Here is a 23,361-nt window from a genome sequence, read left to right as displayed (position 1 = left end):
ATCTATGATCCAACCTGTAATACTTAGATTGCTTCCAGTTTTATCTCTTTGTTTTTTAAGTTCTAGTTAATTGCTTAGAATCCCAAGACAAGCTCCAGTCTCTCCTTCGGTTCAGCTTCTGAGAAAATCTCTGATTTGGAATCAACTGATAAAATCTCTTCACTGAACAATGTTGAGAACCGAACCATCTCTTTCCATATATACTCGTACGGAAGGGGCTGAAAATGGAGAGATCCAGCAAGAAAACCTCCCGACAGATGAAGCATTGGAAAGGACAATTACTATTGGAGACAGCATTGCGGGTGGTGATAGTGGAGGATTCAGCTTTGGGAAAATGGGTATGGGGTTGATTGAGGAACGAGGAGAAGGGGATGAAGAAGAAGCATTAACAGATGAAATTCGAGACTTGGGTATTGGGGAAGAAATTGAACGGCCAGCTAGTCCTCCAATGTATCTCGCTGCCGGACTTGGAATTGATGGTAACGATGGTTTAGGTGGTGTTGATTTTAATTTTCCTGAATTTGATGAGAGTGACGATATTGAGGAGAATTATAAGAGGTTGATCGATCAGTATCCATGCCATCCTTTGATTCTCAAAAACTATGCTCAGCTCTTACAGGTGAAAATTAACTCTTTGATCTGCTTCTGATTATTTTGCTCGGTCAAGATCATTTTAGATCTGAGTAGATTTGCTTAGAACTCTCATAATCATATCTTCGGTATCTTCAGATCTGCTACTGCTTTGTTATTGTGTCTTTATTTAGACCTACATTTGCCACTTATGCTCATTCATTATTTACTTAAAATAATTAATAGAACTGAATATCCAATAAGCTAATAGAAAATGATCTAATCAATTTTATATAATTTAACATATTTCTCTAATGCTGAAATATACTATATTGAGAGCATGGATAAAATACTAATCAAAGTCATGTGATACTATGTTAAATAATTTATTGAACCAATTATTTAAAATTTAAGTTGATGAAAAATCAATTATTTATACTCTGAAAATCAAAATGAAGCAAATTGATGTCTATGGTGCTAAATAAGCAGTCGAAAGGTGAGTTTCATGGAGCAGAGAAATATTACCATCGTGCTATATTAGCAGATCCTGAAAATGGTGAAATTCTATCAATGTATGCTAAGTTGGTGTGGGAGGTCCATCATGATCAAAGTAAAGCTTTGTGTTACTTTGAACGTGCAGCTCTTGCTGCTCCTCAAGATAGGTGAGTGTTTCCAACTTCCTCTTTCTCTCTTTTTTTCTTTTTCCTGTCTTTTGAAAGAAAAGGAAACTGGGAATTGGTCTTGAAGTTGTATATGCCTCTGCATGTATTTTTTTTTTTCACTCATGGAACTGGTGCTTTACTTTTTGTATCTTGTTTTCAGCAATATCCTTGCAGCATATGCGAGTTTCCTCTGGGAGGTAGATGAAGCTAGAGAAGAAAGTTACCAACAATTAGATGAAGTCCAGGTGCTTCATGGGGGAAATCATGAATTTTCTATAACTTTCAACTGTGAGCTAGGCTTGAAAAGCTCTAACTCTTGTAAAATTTCTTACAGACTGTTGATGAAAATCTAAATGAAGCCAATAATTCGGTATCTAAAGAAGGTCCCCAGACAGCTAGGCCATTATTGCATCATGTTGCAGGACTTGGGAATGATCTGAGTGAAGTTTCGGCAGCTGATGAAAAGGGAGCCAATGTTGAGGAGAGTTATAAGAGGATGCTTGAGGCAGACCCTGACAATCCTCTTATACTAAAAAATTATGCTCAATTCCTTTGTCAGGTGAGATTTCACTATAAATAGATGTTTCCGCTGCAAATCTCCATACGACAGTACAATGAAGTAAATGATAATTTTACTGGTGAGAGTAACCCTAGTAATTGGTAGTACAATTTGTTTACTAGGTGAAAACATAAGTTACAGGATGTCATCTTATATGGATTTGAACATAAATATCTATAGTAGTCTATATACCTACAGGAAAATTTCTCATGGCACTTCATTATTTTGGATAAAAATCTACATGGTATTAGAACTAATTCCCCTCATGAGTTGGTCTTCCATAGTTCCTTGTCTGTGCCATGCCTGCTCTGGTAGACCTTCTGCGTTATAGTTGATGTACCTGAGTAACTCTTCTTGACACCATACAATTACACCGTAAGGATAATTGGATATGCTTCCTTTTGAAAGAATTTACAAGCAATATACTCTTAGTTCCTATTTGATTAAAATGCATCTTAGAAAAATCTGAGGGATATTAGTTCATGAGTCTTGATTAATATGTTTCATCATTTTCTTTGTTGGAGTTTCAGTCAAAGTGATTGTTATCTACAATTTGAGTGACAGTTGAAAGGAGACTTGAAAGGAGCAGAAGAATACTACTGGCATGCGATGACAGCTGATCCGGGAGATGGTGAAACAATATCCCAATATGCCAAGTTGGTTTGGGATGTTCATAACGACCATGATAAAGCCATGTATTACTTTGAGAAGGCAGTTGAAGCTACTCCTGGAGACAGGTATATATATGTGTGATTGATTATCAGAATCTCCCAGTACAGAATAATGGGTTGAGAGAGTGTTTGTTTGATTGTCTGCTTTCAGCCATGTTGTTGCAGCATATGCTCGTTTCTTGTGGGAAACTGAAGGAGAGGAGAGTGTGAGCCAAGACGATAACTTTGAAGTTCATGGAGGAGTTGTAAGTATTGCAAGTGCTTAATAAGCACTCATTAGTCATTATATGTTGCACATCTAAGCTCACTAGAACATTATCTTCTTTTTCTTTTGGGTAGAAAATAAAAGATTGCCTTATAGGCACTGTAACTAACACTATTTATGAATAAAAATTAGTAAAAAAAAAAAAAGAGAGAATGAACATATTATGCTGTCCATTATGTTTTAGTTTTCATTCTCTAAGTTTATATTTATTTAAAAAAGAATGTAATATTTTGTTTAATTCAATTTTATAAAAGAAATGAAATGACTAAGTATAAAATTGTTGATATAAAAATATAATTTAAAAAATATATATATAAAACTATTATTGAGAAGATCAATCAACGGACTCACCGAATATTAAATCTACAGACAGAGAGAGAGAGAGAGAGAGCAAAAGAGACAGGACAACAGGAACAGGTACAACATGCTTACATATATGTTTCAATAGCTTCTAGTCGAAATCATCCAACTTAAACTCAAAACCTCATAAAATTTTCAATCAAATTTCAATATTGATTCATCATGTACTACAACAATTGTACAAAATCTAAGCCCCTCAATTTTTAACCCAAGAACCCAGAAACCATCCAAAAGAAAAATCCTGACTTCAATATTGGCTCCTTCACCTATGGCAACTGAAACCCGTCGACAAATATCAGTTCTTCTCCGCGACTTTCACTAACAAGATACCTACTTTCAAAAACAAACAAGGCAGCGCTACAGCTCATAGGAACTGTTATATACATGGTATGAATTAAATTGAAAAGACTAAGTTCAGAATATATACACACACACACACACACACACACATATCGGCAGACCAAAAAATCAACCCACTGACCTCATGAGAGATGACTAGAATAGATAAGTGATAATAAGCATATATGTCAACAACAGAAACCATACCTTCCTTTTCAATTGGAAAATACAACACCAAATTGACAAATCAATTTTACAAAATCACTACATCCAGCATGGACAACATGCAGAATTTGCTTTATTTGCTCAACAGCATCCTTTAAATAATACAAAATTGAATAAATGTCCATTCAGCTAAAATCGCTTCTCCATATTACCTAGAGATGGTATCCCCAAATGTTCAAGCATAATAATACCTACCAAACCAGGGGGTTTTCCAAATAAATAATCGCATCACAAAACCCCTTTGGAGAAAATAATGAAATTCATATTCCTATCAAATCTAATGAAAACTGACCCTGAGAATATTACTTGAATTTTTTTCTAAAACCTCTACTCCACTGAATTTTGTCCACTTCTTGAGATTTGGTGACCTAAGAAACCTCTGTCCTGGCGAGGACCTGGCCTATAGAAACCATTTCCTCTTGGTCTGTTATACTCTCGTTCCCCTCCATCCTGGATACTTAACCTACCAAAACTTCGACCACTGAAGCGGCCTCTTGTAGCCTCCGATTGATAGCCACCTCTCCCTCTACCCCTACCTCCTGATTGAAACATTTCAGTGAGATACAAGTTAAAAAAAATAGAACCCTATGCAACAGACAAAATCCAAAGAATATGATAAGAATTTGTAGCTTCATGATGTTACAACAGTCCTCCAGGAAAACTATCTAAAACCATCAGATCCAATGCCCAATTAGATTACCAAACACAGGCGCTGACAATTTACACATGATAGAAAAAAGTTGATCAACCAATTTTTCAAGTGCATGTGAATCAAGATATTCCAAGAATAGTGAAAAATACAGATAAAACATTAAAATACTCACTCCCTCCTCTCAAGGGGATATTGCTGTTTGGTCTCCTCTCTTCAATGTATACCTGTCGTCCAGCAACTTGTGCACTGCCTGCCTGCATATATATAAAACGACACAGACATATGTTGACACAAACCATCAATGTAGAATAAATTTCACAACAATATCACCTAATACACCGTAACAGAATAATAAGAAATCAAATACTATGTCCCAACATATGGGACAGATAACGAGAGAGAGTTTGTGGAAAGAGCATTAGTAAAGTTCAGGAAGAACATCTGCATGCAGATCAAATATCCAAAGGCTTATTAGCAGCTTGTGAAAATTCAGTGAGAGAGTGGAGAAGCTTTGGTAACATTGAGATGGATGTCTCAAGCAGATCTACCGGTAGTAAAATTGTATTAGAATCTAGTGAAGTTTAGATAGAGAGAACTGAGACAGCTTTAGTGAAATCCAGATAGTTTTTTTTTTAAATAAAAAACATAAGAAAGAGAGAGAGAAGAGAGAAATTGCAGATAGAATATGTACAAGATCTAATGGTACAAAAATCCTATAAGCAAAAGAGGACCATAAAACCTGGAGCTTAGCTGCAATGGCCATATGCTCCCAGTCAATCAGGTGACGGAGTTCGATTATGCGGGTCCAATCCCACTAATTACAGGAGTACACTCCTTATAGAAAAAAGAAGGGGCACATGAAAATGCAAAGACACTGAAATCAAAATACTGAGAAGTAAAAGAAGTAATATCACTTAATTTTTCTTTTCTCAAGTGAAAAGTTCACCCTCAAAATGGTTGGAAAATTCAGACCTTGACTGCAATATGAACACTGCTCATATCTTCAAATTCAACAAATGCATAGCAAACACCAACATCCTGCAAACAAAGAGGACTTTTATTTTAATAAATTTGATGATGAGATACCTGTAATTGCAGATACAGGATTAGATAAGGAAAAACCTTGCGGCTCCGAATGACCACACCATCAGGCCTGATTTCTCCAAATTTCTTAAATTCCTCTTCGATTTCAGACTCGGAAACAGTAGAAGGCAAGTTTCTCACGTAAACAGATTTTATTTCTCCTGAAATCATAAACATATTAAATCAACAGTACACTTAAAATATGTAACCAACATTATGTTACTACAAGTAAAGCAAATAAAAAAAATAAGGGAGTTCTCTACTAATATAAAAGATGTAATACCAAATACTAAAATATAGAAAACGATGTTTCTTAAAATTTTAGGAAGCCGCATTATAACTGTTAAAGATAGTGGGAATTAAGGTTAACCTTCATCTTCTATGGCAGAAACTTCCTCTGTTTCTGCTACAGATCTTTCAGCAATAGTTGATGACACTAATTGCTGCTGATTAACAGGCTGTGAAGGATGATTCCACTCTGAAGCAGAAAGGTTATTCTTGTCATTCAAAGGTTGTTCAGCAGCAGCTGGAGCTGACTGTCCTTTAGCAACGCGTAACTTCCAGGAAGAAAAATAAGGAAACAATAGTCAGTCCCATAAAAATGAATAATTTCGTATGTGCATATCTGAAACTGGTATAACAACTAAAGGGTCCATACTATGGAGGCATATGTGTGCTTTTGGCGTTCTCCAACAGATTCCTCCACAGAAGCAGGCAGGTAGTCTTGTATGGCATTCACTGTATTTGTAACAGAACCATTTGTTTCATCTGCACAATTGTTCTCTACAATATTTTCAGACTCAAGGGGTTGCTGCAATGGTTGCTCTGGTAAATTATAATTGTCAACTGGACCATTTTCTTTGACATCAGCACAAGTCACAAATTCCCTTCCTGGGATCTCTCCAGCAAGTAAATAGTTGGACACTGCAAAAGGATATATATTTGCAGAAAAGTAGTATGAAACTGTTCATGTATTCAGCAAGATGTGCTTTTAGCTGAACTTTTGGAAGGAAATAATTAAAAATTTCAAGGTTAAAACATGGGCAATTGTTGTCATAGGTTTAGTATAGCATGAAAATGTTTCCATATTAAGCTCAAGGGATAACTTCGAGTGCTAACCAAGGAGAAATAACTATGTCCTGCAGTTGCAGACTTGAATTGACTACTGAGTTGACCACTTCCAAAAACATGCAATAAAGACTAAATTCACCATCATGCAAATCCTAGCGCTAACACAATTTTAAACAATGATGTTTTTATGACAGTTAGGTGGGTAACTGTAAAAAAAAAAAGGTGGGTAACGTTAGACAAGGGAAGCACAGACATAAAGATGTTTCCAGAAGAAACTCCAGATATACCATTTAACAGCAAACCAAAAGGTAATACCTACATCCAGCAAGCATGAAATTAATTAGTTGATTATGGGTTGACTGCATTAGAAGTCTCATTCATTTACTAAAGAAACAAACAAACATCATCATGCCAAGTGCCACCCTAGTTTTACTCAATTCTATTTGTATCATAATACCAGGCTCAGGAATTGCAGCAGAAGCATTGCGTTTGGGGTCAAGGTTGCCCTGGGCTAATAAGACTGCCGGATGGTGATGAACTGGTTCGTCATCATTAAAGTGAAAAATGTCATTAAGAACAAAATAGCCTTTCTCCTGAGGTGCAAGAAAAAATGTTTGCATAAATCTCCTTCTGACACTGAAATCTTTTATTTGCATGGAACCAGAAACCATCACAAGGACGCCACCATTCCAAGATTCCAGGGAATGTGCAGTTTTGATCTCAATCGCATTAAAATTCAGCGACATAATTAATGCATGCATTTGCTGCAAAACGGACAAATGATGAAAACAAGCACTAATCATTAATTGAACTGAATAAAAAAACCAAAACAAGCAACTTCTCACAACCGATAAAATCTGACATAGAACTCATGTTCCACTTCTACCAGAAAATAAATTCACTTCTGCATCACAAGCATATTTGTAAGAGCACAACAGAAAGGTAAAGAAACATATCAACTAAGATACTACGGGAGCAATTAACAGCCATACCCTCATTTATTGCTAAATGGATATAGTTATTTTCTCAACATCAGAGCCAAAACATTTATTGCTAATGTAGATATTATCATTCCATACTACAAACTTTCATCATATATGTCACCTAAAAATGTTAACAACTCAAATAAATATCAAAATACACATGCCCAGGAAATATAAACATAGCCCCTTCGGGCAGACAGCTCCTCCAAGAAAGGGAAAACACATTACCCAGTACTTTAATCAGGCAACTAGTGGCTATATAGTTCTTGAGTGATCATATCATATCTTAGGCCAATACAAGCTAAAAGCTTAAGTTATGCAATATCTTTAATTTTCCTTTATGGTGTTAATATGGCTCATCTTTATAAAAGGCTGCAGAAGGGTGACAGAGAGTAAACTCCACTCTTATGTAACTAATGTTTGTGCGTGGCAAAGAAAACCTCGTTTTCCATAAAATGTTTGTGCTGCAATCAAAAAGTAATGAACCAGATCATCCAGTTCCCCAAACCCCACTCTATCTTCATCATTTTCTACGAAGAAGCCGCCAAATAAAAACAGTCCAATAGGAAGTCATTAAACACAGACGAGAGAAGCTCCTTATACAAGAAAACCCAACTGGAATGCAGAAAATAAAGAGAACTCATAGAGCACAAACAATTCAGACATAATAACCCCTTAGGACTCCACGTTAAAGAAAATTTGGAGGAAGACAACATCAAAAGCACGATAGCAATTCATTAACACAAACGAAAAAAAATTCCTTTCAATCATGTAATTATCTATACATTGAACTTGAATACATAGAACAGATGATAAATAAGAAATCTACCATTTTCCCCATATCGGCGAGAAACCCGTTAAGAAAACATGAAAGATTAAAACTTGTAAAAATGAGTGGGTACTAAAAAGAAATGCAAATATACCAGCATCCCAGCGGCGGTCTCTCTGGTATTGCCATCGATACGAAGCATCGTACTGGCGTCACTATAGAACTGGTGTACAAATTCTGGCTGTTGTTGCAACACATGATAGTACTGCCCAACAAAATACGTACCCACCTTAAAAGGAACCAAAAAACAAAATCCAGATTTCAATTCACTTCATTTTTAAATTCCAAAAGAAAAAGAAAGAAAAACGAAACGAAAATGATAGAAAGAGAAAATGAAAAAAGAACCTGTGCAGCAGTGACCGGGATAGGAAAAGGAGTGGCCATCCGTCGAAACCCCCTTAAACCCTTTAAACCTTAAATAGATCCACCAACGGGCAAACCTTCCGCCAAGATCTGTAAACACAACCGAAGTCCCCTATAAGAGAAAACACGAATAGACGCGTAGGCAAATCTAAGAGGAAGATGCAGAAAGATAGATAGAAGAAGATAGAAGATAGAAGAGAAGAAACCTAGAGAGAGAGAGATTTGAGAAAAGATCTTCTCCACTGGTTTTTGGCTCTCTCTCTCTCTCTCTCTCTCTCTCTCTCTCTCTCTCTCTCTCTCCCCCTCTCCGTGTTTTGGGGTTTTGTTCTCTTTTTGTAGAAGACCTCTCACTGGGTTGGTTTGGATATCCGTCAGCAGATTTTATGTGAAAAAAAGTGTGTTACGTAGAAAGGTGCGCTTTTTCTTTTTTCTCTTAAAAAAGACAACTTTCTCTTCACTGGCTTCCGCTAGCATGCGCTTCATCCTTTATTTACAATATTTTGTACCATTTTGATCCTTATCGTACGCATTCATTCTTCATTTATTTATTTATGTATGATTATATTTATAAACTACTAATTAATCTCTCATTTAAGAATAATAATTATATATATGAAGAAAGAAATTGATTGTTTTACAAGTTTTAGGCAGTATTTTTTTTAAAAAAAAATTAATTCTCATCTTAAGAAACTTTTTCTACTTTTTTCTCAAAATAAGAAAAAAATATATTTTATACTTCCAAACTTTTCCTATTACCTGTTAAAACACCAAAAAAAAAAAGCAATACAACTTTATATATATATATATATCTAAAATCGGCATAAAGTAATTATTTTACAAATTTTCATCATTAAAATTTAATTTTTATCTAATATATAGTATTTTATAAAATAATTTTTATCTATTAAAATTAAATCTCGATTAAAATCAAATTATTTAAAAAATTAAAAAAAATCAATGAACTCGATTATCGTGATTGTTCGCGATACCTTTTATTGACTTCTCGTTAACTTTTAGAATCTATTTTTTTTATTTTAAAATTTCTTAGATTAAGATTATAAATTTTAATTTATAATATAATAATCAGTCGATTCTATAATCGTAAATTTATTTTACATAAGACGAAATTAAAATAACATTATATAAATTTTAATTATAAAAAATGATCATTCGAACATATTTAAATAGATATTATGTTCACATATAAAAAATTTAAGTAAATTTTAATTTAATTATAATAGTTTTCACTTCTTCTTAATGAAGTAACCTTTCTAAAATTTTCAAGAAAGATTCAAATTTAGAAATTTTTGTTTTTTTGGTAGGAAGTGTATAAATATAAGAAATGAAGGTTGTTGAAAATGACTTAAGATTAGCATTAATTAAAAAGTGTTTAGCTTTTTTGGGTTCGATTAATGTCAGACGAAACCCATTTTCATGCAGAAAATAATCAAGAATGAACAACATCATTCTCAATGTTACCCCAATTCAAGCATTCCAATCGTACACAATTTTCTCTCTGCAAATTCACAAGTAGAAAATTATTTACTTTCCAAATCATAAATCATTGAGAATTATGTTGTATCCATATGGGTAATCAATCATAAATCTCAATATATTATATGTATATATATATATATGCATAATATGTATATGATTGCTTATTGATTAAAATTTTCAAATGGGTCGAATATTTAAGGCACAATTATAATGCAAAACAAATAAATAATACTGAGTGATGCTTAATTTCACAACAATAAAACCATAATGTCACGTTTTGTATTTGGCTTTCTGGACCAAATGAAAATTACAGGCTTTCTAGATTTTAAGTTTGCTTTTCTTATGTATGCCTAGCCTAGAACAGTCCCCTTATATATATATATTATACAATATGTATAGAACAACAAAGTATACGTAACGGTCTCGAAAATTTAAGTGAGGATGTATGTATTAAAAATCTTAAATGCGGAAGCGAAATAAAAATTTTGATTAATATCCCTTACACAATAGTCATAAACGTATTCAACATATGAAAGAATAAGCTAATTAAAAGAAATACTCGAAAGAAAAACTATAAATAGACCTATAAAGTCTTTAGGCGTCTAACTTGCCGTCTTTCTGTGGAACGGGCTCGGGAACCACGTCTTCCTGATTTGAAATGATTAAGTAAGGAATGAGTTACACTACCCCAGTAAAGATATCACACTATCTCACTGCCACAGAAGTAAAGGTTGGTAGAAAACAAAAATGACCAATAGAGCATAATTTATAACAAATTCATTTATTAATAATAAAAACCTTTACTGTCCACTTACCTCGATGAGATTTGTGAAAATAACATGTGAAAACAATAGCATTATAACCATCATAAAATCATATACACTTTGTAACATAACACATGTTATACTTTTGCACTTCAATAATCAGACAACAAATTTTCTCTTTTACCAGCCTACTAGTATCCATGGGGATCCATAGGGGGTCCCCGCTACACGTGAACCATTAACATTAATAACCTGATTTCAGGGCCGTCCCCATATCTCGTCCGGTATGGGCACCAAAACCATAAACCTCAATACTCCGTCCGATATAAGGGTGAAATGGGTCGTCCCCATACCTCGTTCGCCTTATGTGTTTAGTGCCCATATCCCGTCCGGTATGGGTGCCAAACACATAAGGTCTTCATACCCCGTCCAATATGAGAGACCACGTTCCCGGTAGGGTTCCCTACGGATCCGGTCCGTCCACCATCTCCCAGGATATCTAGTCAGGCTGTCCACATTATCCATTTATCAATCCACATAACCTTTTTTTTACATTTTACTTGGTCTCAATCATCCAATCATACACAAACACGTAAACCAATAATGAACACCAAACAAAACAACACAGTATTGGGTTCACCATAATTCAAACCATAATAAAAGAAATCATGATTCATGCATACAAAACCATAAAATAAATACATCAAATATCATACTGCATTTAAAGCTGAAAAATAGATCAAACAACAACTGACCGATAATATATCAAATTCGAGCTTTATTGGCAACCTTAATCAATTATACATACCTATTAAGTCATAAAATATCATTTTATCATTTATTAGGCTTTAATGCCGTGATAGGAAATAGAGTGAGAGATCCTTACTGAAATCGGCTCTACAATGCACCTACAGGCTGTCCCTAAATTTCTTGAATTTTTTCTGAAAAACTAAAACGCACTACCGGTACCTGCACGTGTCCCAAAAAATCCCAAATCAGACCTAGGGCCCCTTTTCGACCAATATTAGAATTCCAGCACGGCGGCTCCGCCGTGCTCCAACGATGGCACTACCGCCCGTGGCGGCGATCCGCCTCGAGTTGGCTGTTTTCGGCCATTTTTGGCCGAATTCGGCCAAACTTGCATTGGTTCCTGCGATAAAACAACCCTAGGGCCCTCGGTGGGCCAAAACATCATGAAAAACCGAGACTTACCGGCAGCGGAGCTCTCGGGTGCGGCGGCTTCTCCGGCGCGAGTCGCGGTTTGATGTTTTGCTCCGGTCAACATGTAGAGAAAAGGACGATAATCACAGTGGTGTAAAAATTAGATCGAACGGGAACCGGAAAGGGCCTCATCGGAGGCAAAAATTGAGGGAAGCCGCGGCGGCGCCGCTGGACTTCAGCGGTATTTTTCGGCCGATTGGCCCGTGATTTGGCTTTGTTTTTTCCATAGGTGGATTCAGCATCGAAAAATGAGCCAAGGGGAGAAAATTTACCTCGTTTGGCGGTCGAAAAACCCTCTGGTACGGCGGCGGGTGGCGGCGGCTGGCTCCTCCGGCGACTGGTTCTTTTTCTCCGGCGAGGGCACTGGCGGCTAGGGTTTGGGGTCGGGTGTGGGTGAGGTTATTTATAACCTTCCCCTTTTAATATCAGCCGTCCATCACGATTTAATCTGAACCGTCCAATTGCAATTAAAATTAGAATAAATCTGGACCGTCCATCGCGATGCGATCTGGGCCGTCCGTGCGTGATTCAATCTGGTCTGTCCGCACGCGTGAGATCTGGGCCGTCTGTGCGCGTGAGATCTGGGCCGTCCGCATGCGTGAGATTTGGACCGTTCGATCGCGTGCACGTGGATCGCTCACGTGGCTCTGTCCTGCGTGGTCTCTCGCGTCAGCTTCCTTGCCACGCGGTGTGTTCTGGTTGGCCGGGGCTGCTGACTGGGTTGCTGACGTGGCACAACTTTCTTAAATTATGTTTTGACCCCCGGTTTCTGATTTTCCTTTCAAAAACACCCACAGAATCCAAATTTTCACCCTCTTTCCCCAAAATTAATTTCAATTAAATCCCAAAAATAATTTTACCCTATTTTATCATTATTATTATTATTTTTATTTTTATTAAATTATATTATATTATATTAAAACCTTATAATTTAAATATTAAAAAATTAAACTAAAATTATAATATATATTAAAATAAATAAGAAAAAATAAAAATAATAAATTGGGTGTTACAACTCTCCCCCCTTAAAGAAATTTGGTTTTTCAAATTTGCCTATTACTCTTGGTCGAACAAATGAGGATACTGGGCTCTATAACCTGATTCTAGCTCCCAGGTAGCCTCCTCGGGCGTGTGGTTCTGCCACACGATTTTTACAAATGATATTTTCCGGTTGCAGAGTATCCTGCTCTTTCGGTCCGTGATACCGACTGGTACTTCTTCATAAGATAAGTCCTCTTGGAGTGGAAGCAGTTCATGAGCCAAGATATGAGAGGGTTCCAGGTTGTACTTACGTAGCATGGATACGTGGAATACATTGTGGACCTTGGAGAGCTCTGGAGGCAGTGCTAGTCTGTAGGCAGCAGTACCAATCCTGTCTAAGATTTTAAAAGGTCCAATAAATCGGGGGTTCAATTTTCCCCTCCTGCCGAACCTACTAATTCCCTTGAAAGGAGTGACCTTAAGGAACACTTGGTCGCCTTTCTCAAACGCTAGATCTCTCCTTCGGGTGTCCGCAAAACTCTTTTGCCAACTCTGAGCTGTCTGAATGTTCTTTCTGATTTTAACTATTTTAGACGTGGTCTCCTCTACTAACTCCGGGCCGAACAATCTTCTATCGCCCACTTCTTACCAACAAATCGGTGATCTGTACGGGCGCCCATATAACGCCTCATATGGAGCCATGCTGATACTTGCTTGGTAGCTGTTGTTGTAGGCAAACTCTATCAGGGGTAGATGGTCATCCCAATGACCCCCGGAGTCAAGGATATATGTTCGGAGCATATCCTCAAGTGTACGAATTGTCCTTTCTGATTGTTCATCAGTCTGAGGATGGAAGGCAGTATTGAGAGATAGCTTTATTCCCATGACTTGCTGAAAGCTACTCCAAAACCTAGAAGTGAACCTGGGGTAACTGTCAGATACCACTGTCACTGGAACTCCGTGCAATCTGACTATTTTCTGGATATACATTCTTGCCAACTTATCCAAGGGGTCGGTCATTCTGATGGCCAAGAAGTGAGAAGATTTGGTAAGCCGGTCAACGATTACCCAGATGGCGTCATGTCCTGAACGTGCCTTGGGTAATCCCGTTACGAAGTCCATAGTGATGTGTTCCCACTTCCACTCTGGAATCGGTAACGGCTGAAGTAGCCCACCTGGGCGCTGATGCTCTGCCTTGACCTGCTGACATACCAAGCACTTGGATACAAAGTCGACTATGTCTCTCTTCATCCCATTCCACCAAAACCGGGGTCGCATGCCTTGGTACATTTTGGTGCTTCCTGGATGCATGACAAACTTCGAGCTATGAGACTCTATCATGATGTCTCTCTTTAACTCACTGTCATATGGGACACACACCCTGTCTTGGAAACGGAGTAATCCATCAGCAGAGATTCGAAATTCTGAGCTCACTCCCTGTTCTGCATCCTTCTTGCGGGCTACCATGGCGGGGTCGACTGACTGGGCTTCCCTTATTCTCTAGATTAACTCGGGCTGGACTGTCAGGCGGCCCAAACATGTGACTCTCCTCAAGTCCTGAAGTCGAACCTGTTGTGTGGCCCTAATTTGCCTGCATTCTAAAACCATCAAATGAGCTAAGATACCTGCACTTTTCCTGCTGAGAGCATCTGCTACCACGTTGCCCTTACCCAGATGTTATAAGATATCACAATCATAGTTTTTAAGGAGTTCTATCCACATTCTCTGAGGCATGTTGAGATCCTTCTGAGTAAATATGTGTTTCAAACTCTTATGATCGGTATAGATCTAAAAGGTCTCTCCGTATAAGTGTGGTGCCAGATTTTCAAGTTGTGTATGATTGCGGCAAGCTCCAAGTCATGGGTGGGATAATTCTTCTCATGATTTTTTAACTGCCTGGACCTATATGCTATGACATTTCCATGCTGCATCAAGACACAACCCAGGCCTAGATTGGAGGCATCACTATAAACTGCATATCCCCCCGATCCACTCGGTAAAGCCAGTACGGGTGCAGTAGTCAACCGCTTCTTTAATTCTGAAAAACTTCTTTCGCAGTCCTCATTCCACTCAAATTTGGCATTCTTCTTTGTGAGTCGGGTTAGAGGAGCTGCTAGGCTGGAGAATCCTTCAACAAACCTGCAGTAATAACCTGTCATTCCCAAGAAGCTACAGATCTTCTTAACTGATGTCAACTTCTCCCAGCCAAGTATCACTTCAACCTTTTCGGGATTCACTGATGCTCCTTTCTTTGATATAATGTGTCCTAGGAAGGCGGTTTGCTCAAGCCAGAATCCACACTTACTCAACTTTATATATAATTTTTTGTTTATGAGGACCTGCAAAACTTGGGCAAGATAGTGAGCATGTTCTTCTTTGCTTTTTGAGTAGATTAAGATGTCATCGATGAACACGATAACAAATTGATCCAAGAACTCTCTGAAGACTCTGTTCATCAGATCTATAAAGATTGTCGGGGTGTTGGTTAGCCCAAATAGCATGACCAGGAACTCATAGTGTCTGTACCTGTTCCGAAAGGCCGTCTTGGGAATATCTTCTGTTCTTATCTTCACCTGATGGTAGCCTGATCGCAGGTATATTTTAGAGAAGACCTGTGCACCCTGCAGCTGATCAAAGAGGTCATCTATTCCTAGAATGGGATATTTATTCTTGATCGTAACCTTGTTTAATCTTCTGTAATCAATACACAGTCTCAACGTTCAATCTCTCTTCCTTGCAAAAGTGACTCCGGCACCCCAAGGGGACACACTGTGTCTAATAAAATCACTGTCTTGCAATTCAGTGATCTGTTTCTTCAGCTCTTCCATTTCAATGCAGCTTATGCGGTAAGGAGCAACCGAAATGGGCTGGGTGCCTGGCTGTAAGTCTATAATGAACTCGATTTCCCTGTCCACTGGCAGTCCGGGTAGTTCGTCTGGAAACACATCTGGAAAATCTCGGACTACCGGAATCTTTTGAATACAAATTTCTTTCTTGGGCTTGCCTAGTTAGAGAAAATAACAAGATTAAGGTACTAAAAAATTAAGAAAACTTACTATCAAGGAATAAGTACTAAATAATTTTATTAATTTGTAAATGGCTCCTCATTGGGAGGATTAAATACAACCTTCTTGTTAAAGCAATCTATGGTGGCGTGATGCACCGCTAACCAATCCATTCCTAAGATTACATCAAAATCTCCTGTGTCTAACCCTATTAGGTCTACACTCAGTTTTTCATTTGCTATCTCCACGGCACAAGCCCTGTAGATAACTTTCCCTAATAGTATTTCACCCCCAACAATAGACACAAACAACAATGAATCAAGTTTATCAGGTGATACATTAAGTTTGGAAGTAAAAACATGTGAGACAAAAGAATGCGATACACCAGTGTCAAATAAAACATGAGCAATATGGTCACAGATAGTGTACATACCCTGTACCACGTCCGTGTCGGCGTCGGCATCCTGCTGGGTAAGGTTGTAAACCCTGCCCTGAAAAGGAGATCTTCCTTGGTTCTGGTTCCTCGGGCACTCTCTCGCATAGTGCTGGGCACTACCACATATGCGACAGGTGTTGTTGAGGCGGTAGCATGGTCGGTCCCCGTGATCCATGCCACAGTGCTGGCAGATCTTTCCACGTGTTGCCCTTGGAGCCTGAGGAGGGGCCTGGATCATTGGTCTGGGCCTCTTATTTGGTTGGACCGGCGCAGTAGGTGCTGGTTTGCGGGGTGGAGCTGAGGGTCGGTGACTCCCTGCTGACTGAGGATGGGTGTTGAAACTCCTCTCCATAATCTGTGCCTTTGCTAGAACGACTAAGTATGTCTTAAGCTCCAGTACCAATAAGTGTTGCTTGATTTCTGGGCGGAGGCCCCACTAGAATCTCCTGGCCTTCCTGCCTTCATCCATCAATGTCTCCGGGGAGTATCAGCCCAGCTTTAGGAACTTACTAGCATATTCTGATACCGTCATGTTTCCCTGAACCAGCTGAACAAACTCCACCTCCTTCAGGTGTCGGATGTGCTTAGGGAGATACTCCGCATGAAAGACCGCTAAGAACTGCTCCCAGGTGGCTGGTATAGGTAGGGTGGCCTGCTTGAGCTCCCACCAACGACCTGCTTTGTAGCGCCCGGGAAATTGAAAAAAAAAAAGGGGGGGGGGGCCACGTCAGCAGACCCAGTCAGCAGTCCCGGCCAATCGGGACCTGCCACGTGGCAAGACCACGTCGATCCGGGACGGGCCACGTTGGCGATCCGCTTATGCGCGATTGGACGGCCCAGATAAAACGTGCGATCGGACGGCCCAGATGCAATCGCACGGACGGCCCAGATTCAATCAAAATGGACGGCTGAGATCAAAAGGCAAAAGGGTATAAATAAGACCCCCACACCAGACCACAAAACCCTAGCCGCCTGCCCTCGCCGGAGAAGACGAACCAGAAGCCGGCCACCGCCACTCGCCGCCACCCGCCGCTGCACCGGAGGGATTTCCGACCGCCGATCGAGGTAAATTTCATACCCCTGACTCGTTTTTCCACGCTGATTTCCCCTGTGGCCAAATCGGAGCCAAAATCCCGGCCAAACGGTCGGAAAACACGGCCGAAACCCAGCGGCGCCGCCGCGTCCCTCCTCGGTTTTTGCCTCTGATGAGGCCTTTCCCGGCCTCCGTTTAATGTAATTTTTATATCACCGCCGCCAGTAAGATTCGTTTTTCCGTAATTTTTTGGCCCCTCGAGGGCCCTAGAGTTATTTAATCGCAAGGATCGATGCAAGTGTGGCCGAATTCGGCCGGAAACGGTCGAAAATGGCCAAACCGAGGTGAATCGCAGCCGCAAGCGGCGGCGCCGTCGCTGGAGCACGGCGGAGCCGCCGTGCCAGAATTGCGATATTGGCCAAAAAGGGGCCCTGGGCCTAATTTGGGATTTTTTGGAACACGTGCAGGTACCAGTTGTGCGTTTCAGTTCCCCGGGAAAAATGCAGGGAAAATTAGGGACAGCCTGTAGGCGCACTGTGAAGCCGTGTTCGGACCCCAAAACGTGTAAGGACCCCTCACCCTATCTCCTATCACGGCATTAAAGTTCAATAAATGATAAAATGGTATTCTATGAATCAACGAATGTGTGAAATTGCTTAAGGTCGCTAATGGAGCCCGAGTATAGTGTGTTTGTCGGTTAACTGTTATTTGGCCTGTTTTACAGTTTTAAATGCAGTATGAGGTTTGATGTTTTCATTTTACAGTTTCGTGTGCATATTTTTCTGTTTTACTGATTATGGATTGAATGACTGGGGTATTGATGCTGTATGTTGTCTGTTTGGCATAAATTACCGTTTTGCTTGTTTGTATGTGGATTGATAATGCTGAATGAGGGAAAGGAGAATGAAAGATTATGTAAATAGGTAATTGTATAATGTGGTCAGCCTGACTAGATATCCTGGGAGATGGTGGACGGATCGGGTCCGTAGGAAACCCTACCGGGATTGTGGTCTCCCATACCGGATGGGGTATGGAGATCTTATGCGTTTTGGCGCCCATACCGGACGGGGTATGGGGACGGCCCTGGAATACGATTTCAAGTGTTAAGGGTTAACGGGTAGCGGGACCCCTATGGATCCCCATGGATACTAGTGGGCTGGTAAATGAGGAAAATATGTTGTGTAACGATTGAATTATGAAAGGCTTGATAAGTATTATGTCATACAGTTTATATATGATTTCATGATGATGATGATGTTATTGCTTTCGTATATTGTTTTTATGAATTTCACCGAGGTAAGTGAATGGTAAAAGTTTTATTATTGATAAAAGGATTTGTTGTAAATTATGCTCCATTGGTCTTTTTGTGTTTTCTACCCACATTTACCTCCGTGACGGTGAGATATCGTGATGTCTTTACTGGGCTAGTGTAGCTCATTCCTTATTTAATCATTCAGATCAGGAAGACATTGTTCCCGAGCCGGTTCCGCAGGAGGACGACGAAGGGGACGCCTAAAGACTCCATAGTCATATTCGTAGCTTTTACTTTCAAGTTTCTCCTTTAGGTAGTTTGATCTTTTATATTGTGAGCACGTTTTTGGTTTTAGTGTAAGGGATGTTAATCGAATTTTTGACTTCGCTTCCGCATTTGATATTTTTAATATACATTTCATTTTAAATTTCCGGGGCCGTTACATGCTTCCCCTACTAGCATGTAGGAAGCAATGACTGCTCTCTGCTCAGGAACCACTCCCAAGGTCTTGAAAGCTCTCTCAGTCTCCGCCAACTAGTACTGGGCATCTTCAAAAGAGGATCCCCCTGCAAAAATGGAAGGGTTCAGTCTCCTATACCTCTCTATGTAGCCTGGGTCAATCAAAGAAAGAGCTGGGTCCCGTGGAAGAGGGACTTGGCCCGGCTGGGGATAGACTGAGGGGCCTTATGGTGGCACCTGCTGATATGGTGGGGGCACCGGATTGTACTGTGGCGGTGCTGGGCAGTACGGTGGCTGGGACACTGGTTCATACTGCAGCAGTGGTGCCGGGTGGTACTGTGGTGGAGCAGGCTCGTGCCGGGGTGGCTCGGGATTCGCTTGCTATAGCGGTGGCTCAACCCGTGGTAGTGGGGGAGGTTCGGGTAACTCCCTTCTCTCCTCTCGACCTTGCTGGGCAGCCATGATCCTTTCCAACATCTCAAATATTATGTCCACATCTTCCCAGAGTGAATCATCCCGGGCTGCTCGGTTTAGTGGGGGTCTTCCTCTCCTTATTTCTTTGCACCTACATTTCTCACGGAAGAGTTGAGTAATGATTTAGCGGTGGGTATTTCTCTAAGCATTATTGTGTAAGGGATGAGTCCGAGGAACGCGGCTCTGATACCAACTGTAACGGTCCCGAAAATTTAAGTGAGGATGTATGTATTAAAAATCTTAAATGCGGAAGCAAAATAAAATTTTGATTAACATCCTTTACACAATAGCCATAAACATATTCAACATATGAAAGAATAAGCTAATTAAAAGAAATACTCGAAAGGAAAACTATAAATAGAACTATAAAGTCTTTAGGCGTATAACTCGCCGTCTTCCTGCGGAACGGGCTCGGGAACCACGTCTTCCTGATCTGAAATGATTAAGTAAGGAATGAGCTACACTAGCCCAGTAAAGACATCACACTATCTCACTACCACAGAAGTAAAGGTTAGTAGAAAACAAAAACGACCAATGGAGCATAATTTATAACAAACTCATTTATTAATAATAAAAACCTTTACTGTCCACTTATCTCGGTGAGATTTGTGAAAATAACATGTGAAAACAATAGCATTATGATCATCATAAAATCATATACACTTTGTAACATAGCACATGTTATACTTTTGCACTTCAATAATCAAACAACAAATTTCCTCTTTTACCAGCCTACTAGTATCCATGGGGATTCATAGGGGGTCCCCGCTACGCGTGAACCATTAAAATTAATAACTTGATTCCAAGGCCGTCCCCATACCCTGTCCGGTATAGGCGCCAAAACCATAAATCTCAATACCACGTCCGATATGAGGGGTGAAACGGGTCGTTCTCATACCTCGTCCGGTATGGGCGCCAAAACTATAAACCTCAATACCCCGTCCGGTATGAGGGTGAAACGGGCCGTCCCCATACCCCGTGCGGTATGGGCGCCAAATACATAAGGTCTCCATATCCCGTCCGATATGAGAGACCACGTTCTCGGTAGGGTTCCCTACGGATCCGGTCCATCCACCATCTCCCAGGATATCTAGTCAGGGTGTTCACATTATCCATTTATCAATCCACATAACATTTTTTTCCATTTTCCTTGGTCTCAATCATGTAATCATACACAAACACGTAAACCAATAATGAACACCAAATAAAATAATACAACATCGGGTTCACCATAATTCAAACCATAATAAAAGAAATCATGATTCATGCATACGAAACTATAAAATAAATACATCAAATACCATACTGCATTTAAAGCTGAAAAATAGATCAAACAACAACTAACAGATAATATATCAAATTCGGGCTCCATTGGCAACCTTAATCAATTATACATACCTATTAAGTCATAAAATACCGTTTTATCATTTATTAGGCTTTAATGCCGTGATAGGAAATAGGGTGAGAGATCCTTACTTGTTTCAGGGTCTGAAATCGGCTTTACAATGCGCCTACGGGCTGTCCCTAAATTTTCTGAATTTTTTCTGAAAAATTAAAACGCACTACCGGTACCTGCACGTGTCCCAAAAAACCCCAAATCAGACATAGGACCCCTTTTCAACCAATATCAGAATTCTGGCACGGCGGCTCCGCCGTGCTCCAATGACGACACCGCCCTCGGGTTGGCCATTTTCGGTCGAATTCGGCCAAACTTACATTGGTTCCTGCGATAAAATAACCATAGGGCCCTCGGTGGGCCAAAAAATCGAGACTTACCTGCGGCGGAGCTCTCGGGTGCGGTGGCTTCTCCGGCGTGAGTCGCGGTTTGATATTTTGCTCCGGTCAACCTGTAGAGAATAGGACAGTGATCACAGTGGTGTAAAAATTGCATCGAACGGGAACCGGAAAGGGCCTCATCAGAGGCAAAAATCGAGGAAAGCCGCATCGGCACCGCTGGACTTCGACGATGTTTTTCGGCCGATTGGCTTGTGGTTCGGCTCCGTTTTGGCCATAGGTGGATTCAGCATCGAAAAACGAGCTAAAGGGAGAAAATTTACCTCGTTTGGCGGTCAGAAAACCCTCCGTTGCGGCAGCGGGTGGCGGCGGCCGGCTCCTCCGGCAACTGGTTCTTCTTCTCCAGCGAGGGCACTGGCGGCTAGGGTTTGGGGTCGGGTGTGGGTGAGGTTATTTATAACCTTCCCATTTTAATCTCAGCCGTCCATAACGATTTAATCTGGACCGTCCATCGCAATGCGATCTGGGCCGTCCGTGCGTGATTTAATTTGGGCCGTCCGCACGCGTGAGATCTGGACCGTTCTATTGCGTGCACGCGGATTGCTCACGTGGCTCCGTCCCGCGTGATCTTCCGCGTCAGCTTCCTTGCCATGCGACGTGTTCTGGTTGGCCGGGGCTGCTGATATGGCTGCTGACGTGGCACAACTTTCCTAAATTACGTTTTGACCCCCCCAGTTTTCGATTTTCCTTTCAAAAACACCCACAGAATCTAAATTTTCACCCATTTTTTTCAAAATCAATTTCAATTAAATCCCAAAAATAATTTTACCATATTTTATCATTATTATTTTTATTTTCATTAAATTAAATTAAAACCTTATAATTTAAATATTAAAAAAATTAAACTAAAATTCTAAATAAATAAGAAAAAATAAAAATAATAAATTGGGTGTTACAGTATATATTTCACGAAGAAATTATTGACCCCTAAGTTTTATTTTTAAACACTAAGATATTATTGGTGAGTAAAGAACAAATTATCCATTAACAACTTATAAAATTCTTATGATATTCCTTCTTAGATTATAGTGTTTTGCTATATTTTTTTAAGTGCATTATTTCAATTTTCCAACGTAGACCAAACTGCCCTTAATTAATTAATAACTAATATTTTTATCATTTTGTCAAATAATATTATATTTATCTAATTATTATTAATATAATGATTAGGTCAAATTTAATACTTTACTCTATTTTATATTATTATTATTATTTAAAAAAAGGTAATTAAAGTTATGATTACAAACTACATTTTGATTGACCATACATCTTATAACCTATATATAAGTATCAAAATATTGTTTGATGGAGGGTCATTTTATTATGGTCTAGATAGAAAAACTGAACTAAATAAAATTAAAATAATATAATGAAATTAAAAAATTAAAACCCGAATTTTGGAAAAATAAAAACAATCCTTTTCAAATTGATCTTTAGTCCGAACAAATAACGAGACAAAATTATTATTTCATTGAACTTATATTGTATCTAAAATGCATTTAAACCGAACCTAATTATTTTAATAAGTTTAGTTTTATAATTTTTTTTTTAATAAAATACAATTTTATTAAATTATGAGTTCACAAAAGATTGATATCACCATATTTATTTTAATTTTTCTATAATCACTTAAAAATAGTTATAAATATAGTTTTCTACATTTAAGATGAGTTATAAAACAAGTTATAACACCCTCGTTTTTTAAATCTCTTAAAATAAGAGAAACATATATTTTTTTTTTTCTTCCAAGTCCCTTTTTTAAGAGCATGAGCAATCTTCTTTTCAAAATATTCCTCTCAAGCCTTTCGGAAAA

General features: G+C 39.1%; 2 protein-coding genes across 5 annotated transcripts; one reads left to right on the top strand and one right to left on the bottom strand.

The window, feature by feature from the left end:
- On the top strand, positions 1 to 5,516 carry TPR4 (Tetratricopeptide repeat (TPR)-like superfamily protein). Of its 2 annotated transcripts, XM_088215303.1 has the most exons (7): positions 1 to 619; positions 1,060 to 1,232; positions 1,393 to 1,477; positions 1,567 to 1,791; positions 2,356 to 2,528; positions 2,614 to 2,707; positions 5,402 to 5,516. In XM_088215303.1, the coding sequence occupies exons 1-7, from the start codon at positions 170 to 172 to the stop codon at positions 5,411 to 5,413; spliced, it is 1,212 nt and encodes a 403-aa protein (XP_088071429.1). In that variant the 5' UTR covers positions 1 to 169; the 3' UTR covers positions 5,414 to 5,516. The 2 variants fall into 2 exon arrangements, with proteins under 2 accessions (XP_088071429.1, XP_021897022.1); XM_022041330.2 differs by lacking the exon at positions 5,402 to 5,516 and having other exon boundaries at positions 2,614 to 2,900.
- Positions 3,140 to 9,003, bottom strand: LOC110814017 (nuclear transport factor 2-like). Of its 3 annotated transcripts, XM_088215301.1 has the most exons (10): positions 8,839 to 9,003; positions 8,615 to 8,722; positions 8,364 to 8,498; positions 6,915 to 7,221; positions 6,045 to 6,310; positions 5,757 to 5,943; positions 5,426 to 5,547; positions 5,276 to 5,341; positions 4,476 to 4,557; positions 3,678 to 4,190 (listed from the first exon to the last, which is right to left on the bottom strand). In XM_088215301.1, the coding sequence occupies exons 2-10, from the start codon at positions 8,651 to 8,653 to the stop codon at positions 3,979 to 3,981; spliced, it is 1,416 nt and encodes a 471-aa protein (XP_088071427.1). In that variant the 5' UTR covers positions 8,654 to 8,722; positions 8,839 to 9,003; the 3' UTR covers positions 3,678 to 3,978. The 3 variants fall into 3 exon arrangements, 2 of the variants coding, with proteins under 2 accessions (XP_088071428.1, XP_088071427.1); XM_088215302.1 differs by lacking the exon at positions 3,678 to 4,190 and adding an exon at positions 3,140 to 3,417 and having other exon boundaries at positions 8,615 to 9,000; XR_015817652.1 differs by lacking the exon at positions 3,678 to 4,190 and adding an exon at positions 5,043 to 5,137 and having other exon boundaries at positions 8,615 to 9,000.
- Between the last annotated feature and the right edge of the window lie 14,358 nt (positions 9,004 to 23,361).

Source organism: Carica papaya, chromosome 3 (genome assembly GCF_054855325.1).
Source record: "Carica papaya isolate Zhongbai chromosome 3, ASM5485532v1, whole genome shotgun sequence".
Classification (NCBI taxonomy): Eukaryota; Viridiplantae; Streptophyta; class Magnoliopsida; order Brassicales; family Caricaceae; genus Carica; species Carica papaya.
Note: the sequence above shows the minus strand (reverse complement) of the source record. Positions and strands in the feature narration are given on the sequence as shown.

Coding starts and splice junctions, on each gene's coding strand:
- TPR4 (XM_022041330.2), top strand. CDS start 170: ATGTTGAGAACCGAACCATCTCTTTCCATATATACTCGTACGGAAGGG. Junction 1,233..1,392: donor CTTGCTGCTCCTCAAGATAG/GTGAGTGTTTCC, acceptor TCTTGTTTTCAG/CAATATCCTTGCAGCATATG. Junction 1,792..2,355: donor ATGCTCAATTCCTTTGTCAG/GTGAGATTTCAC, acceptor TTTGAGTGACAG/TTGAAAGGAGACTTGAAAGG.
- LOC110814017 (XM_088215301.1), bottom strand. CDS start 8,653: ATGGCCACTCCTTTTCCTATCCCGGTCACTGCTGCACAG. Junction 6,311..6,914: donor TGCTGCAATTCCTGAGCCTG/GTATTATGATAC, acceptor ATCCTTTTGCAG/TGTCCAACTATTTACTTGCT. Junction 5,342..5,425: donor TGGTCATTCGGAGCCGCAAG/GTTTTTCCTTAT, acceptor CTTTGTTTGCAG/GATGTTGGTGTTTGCTATGC.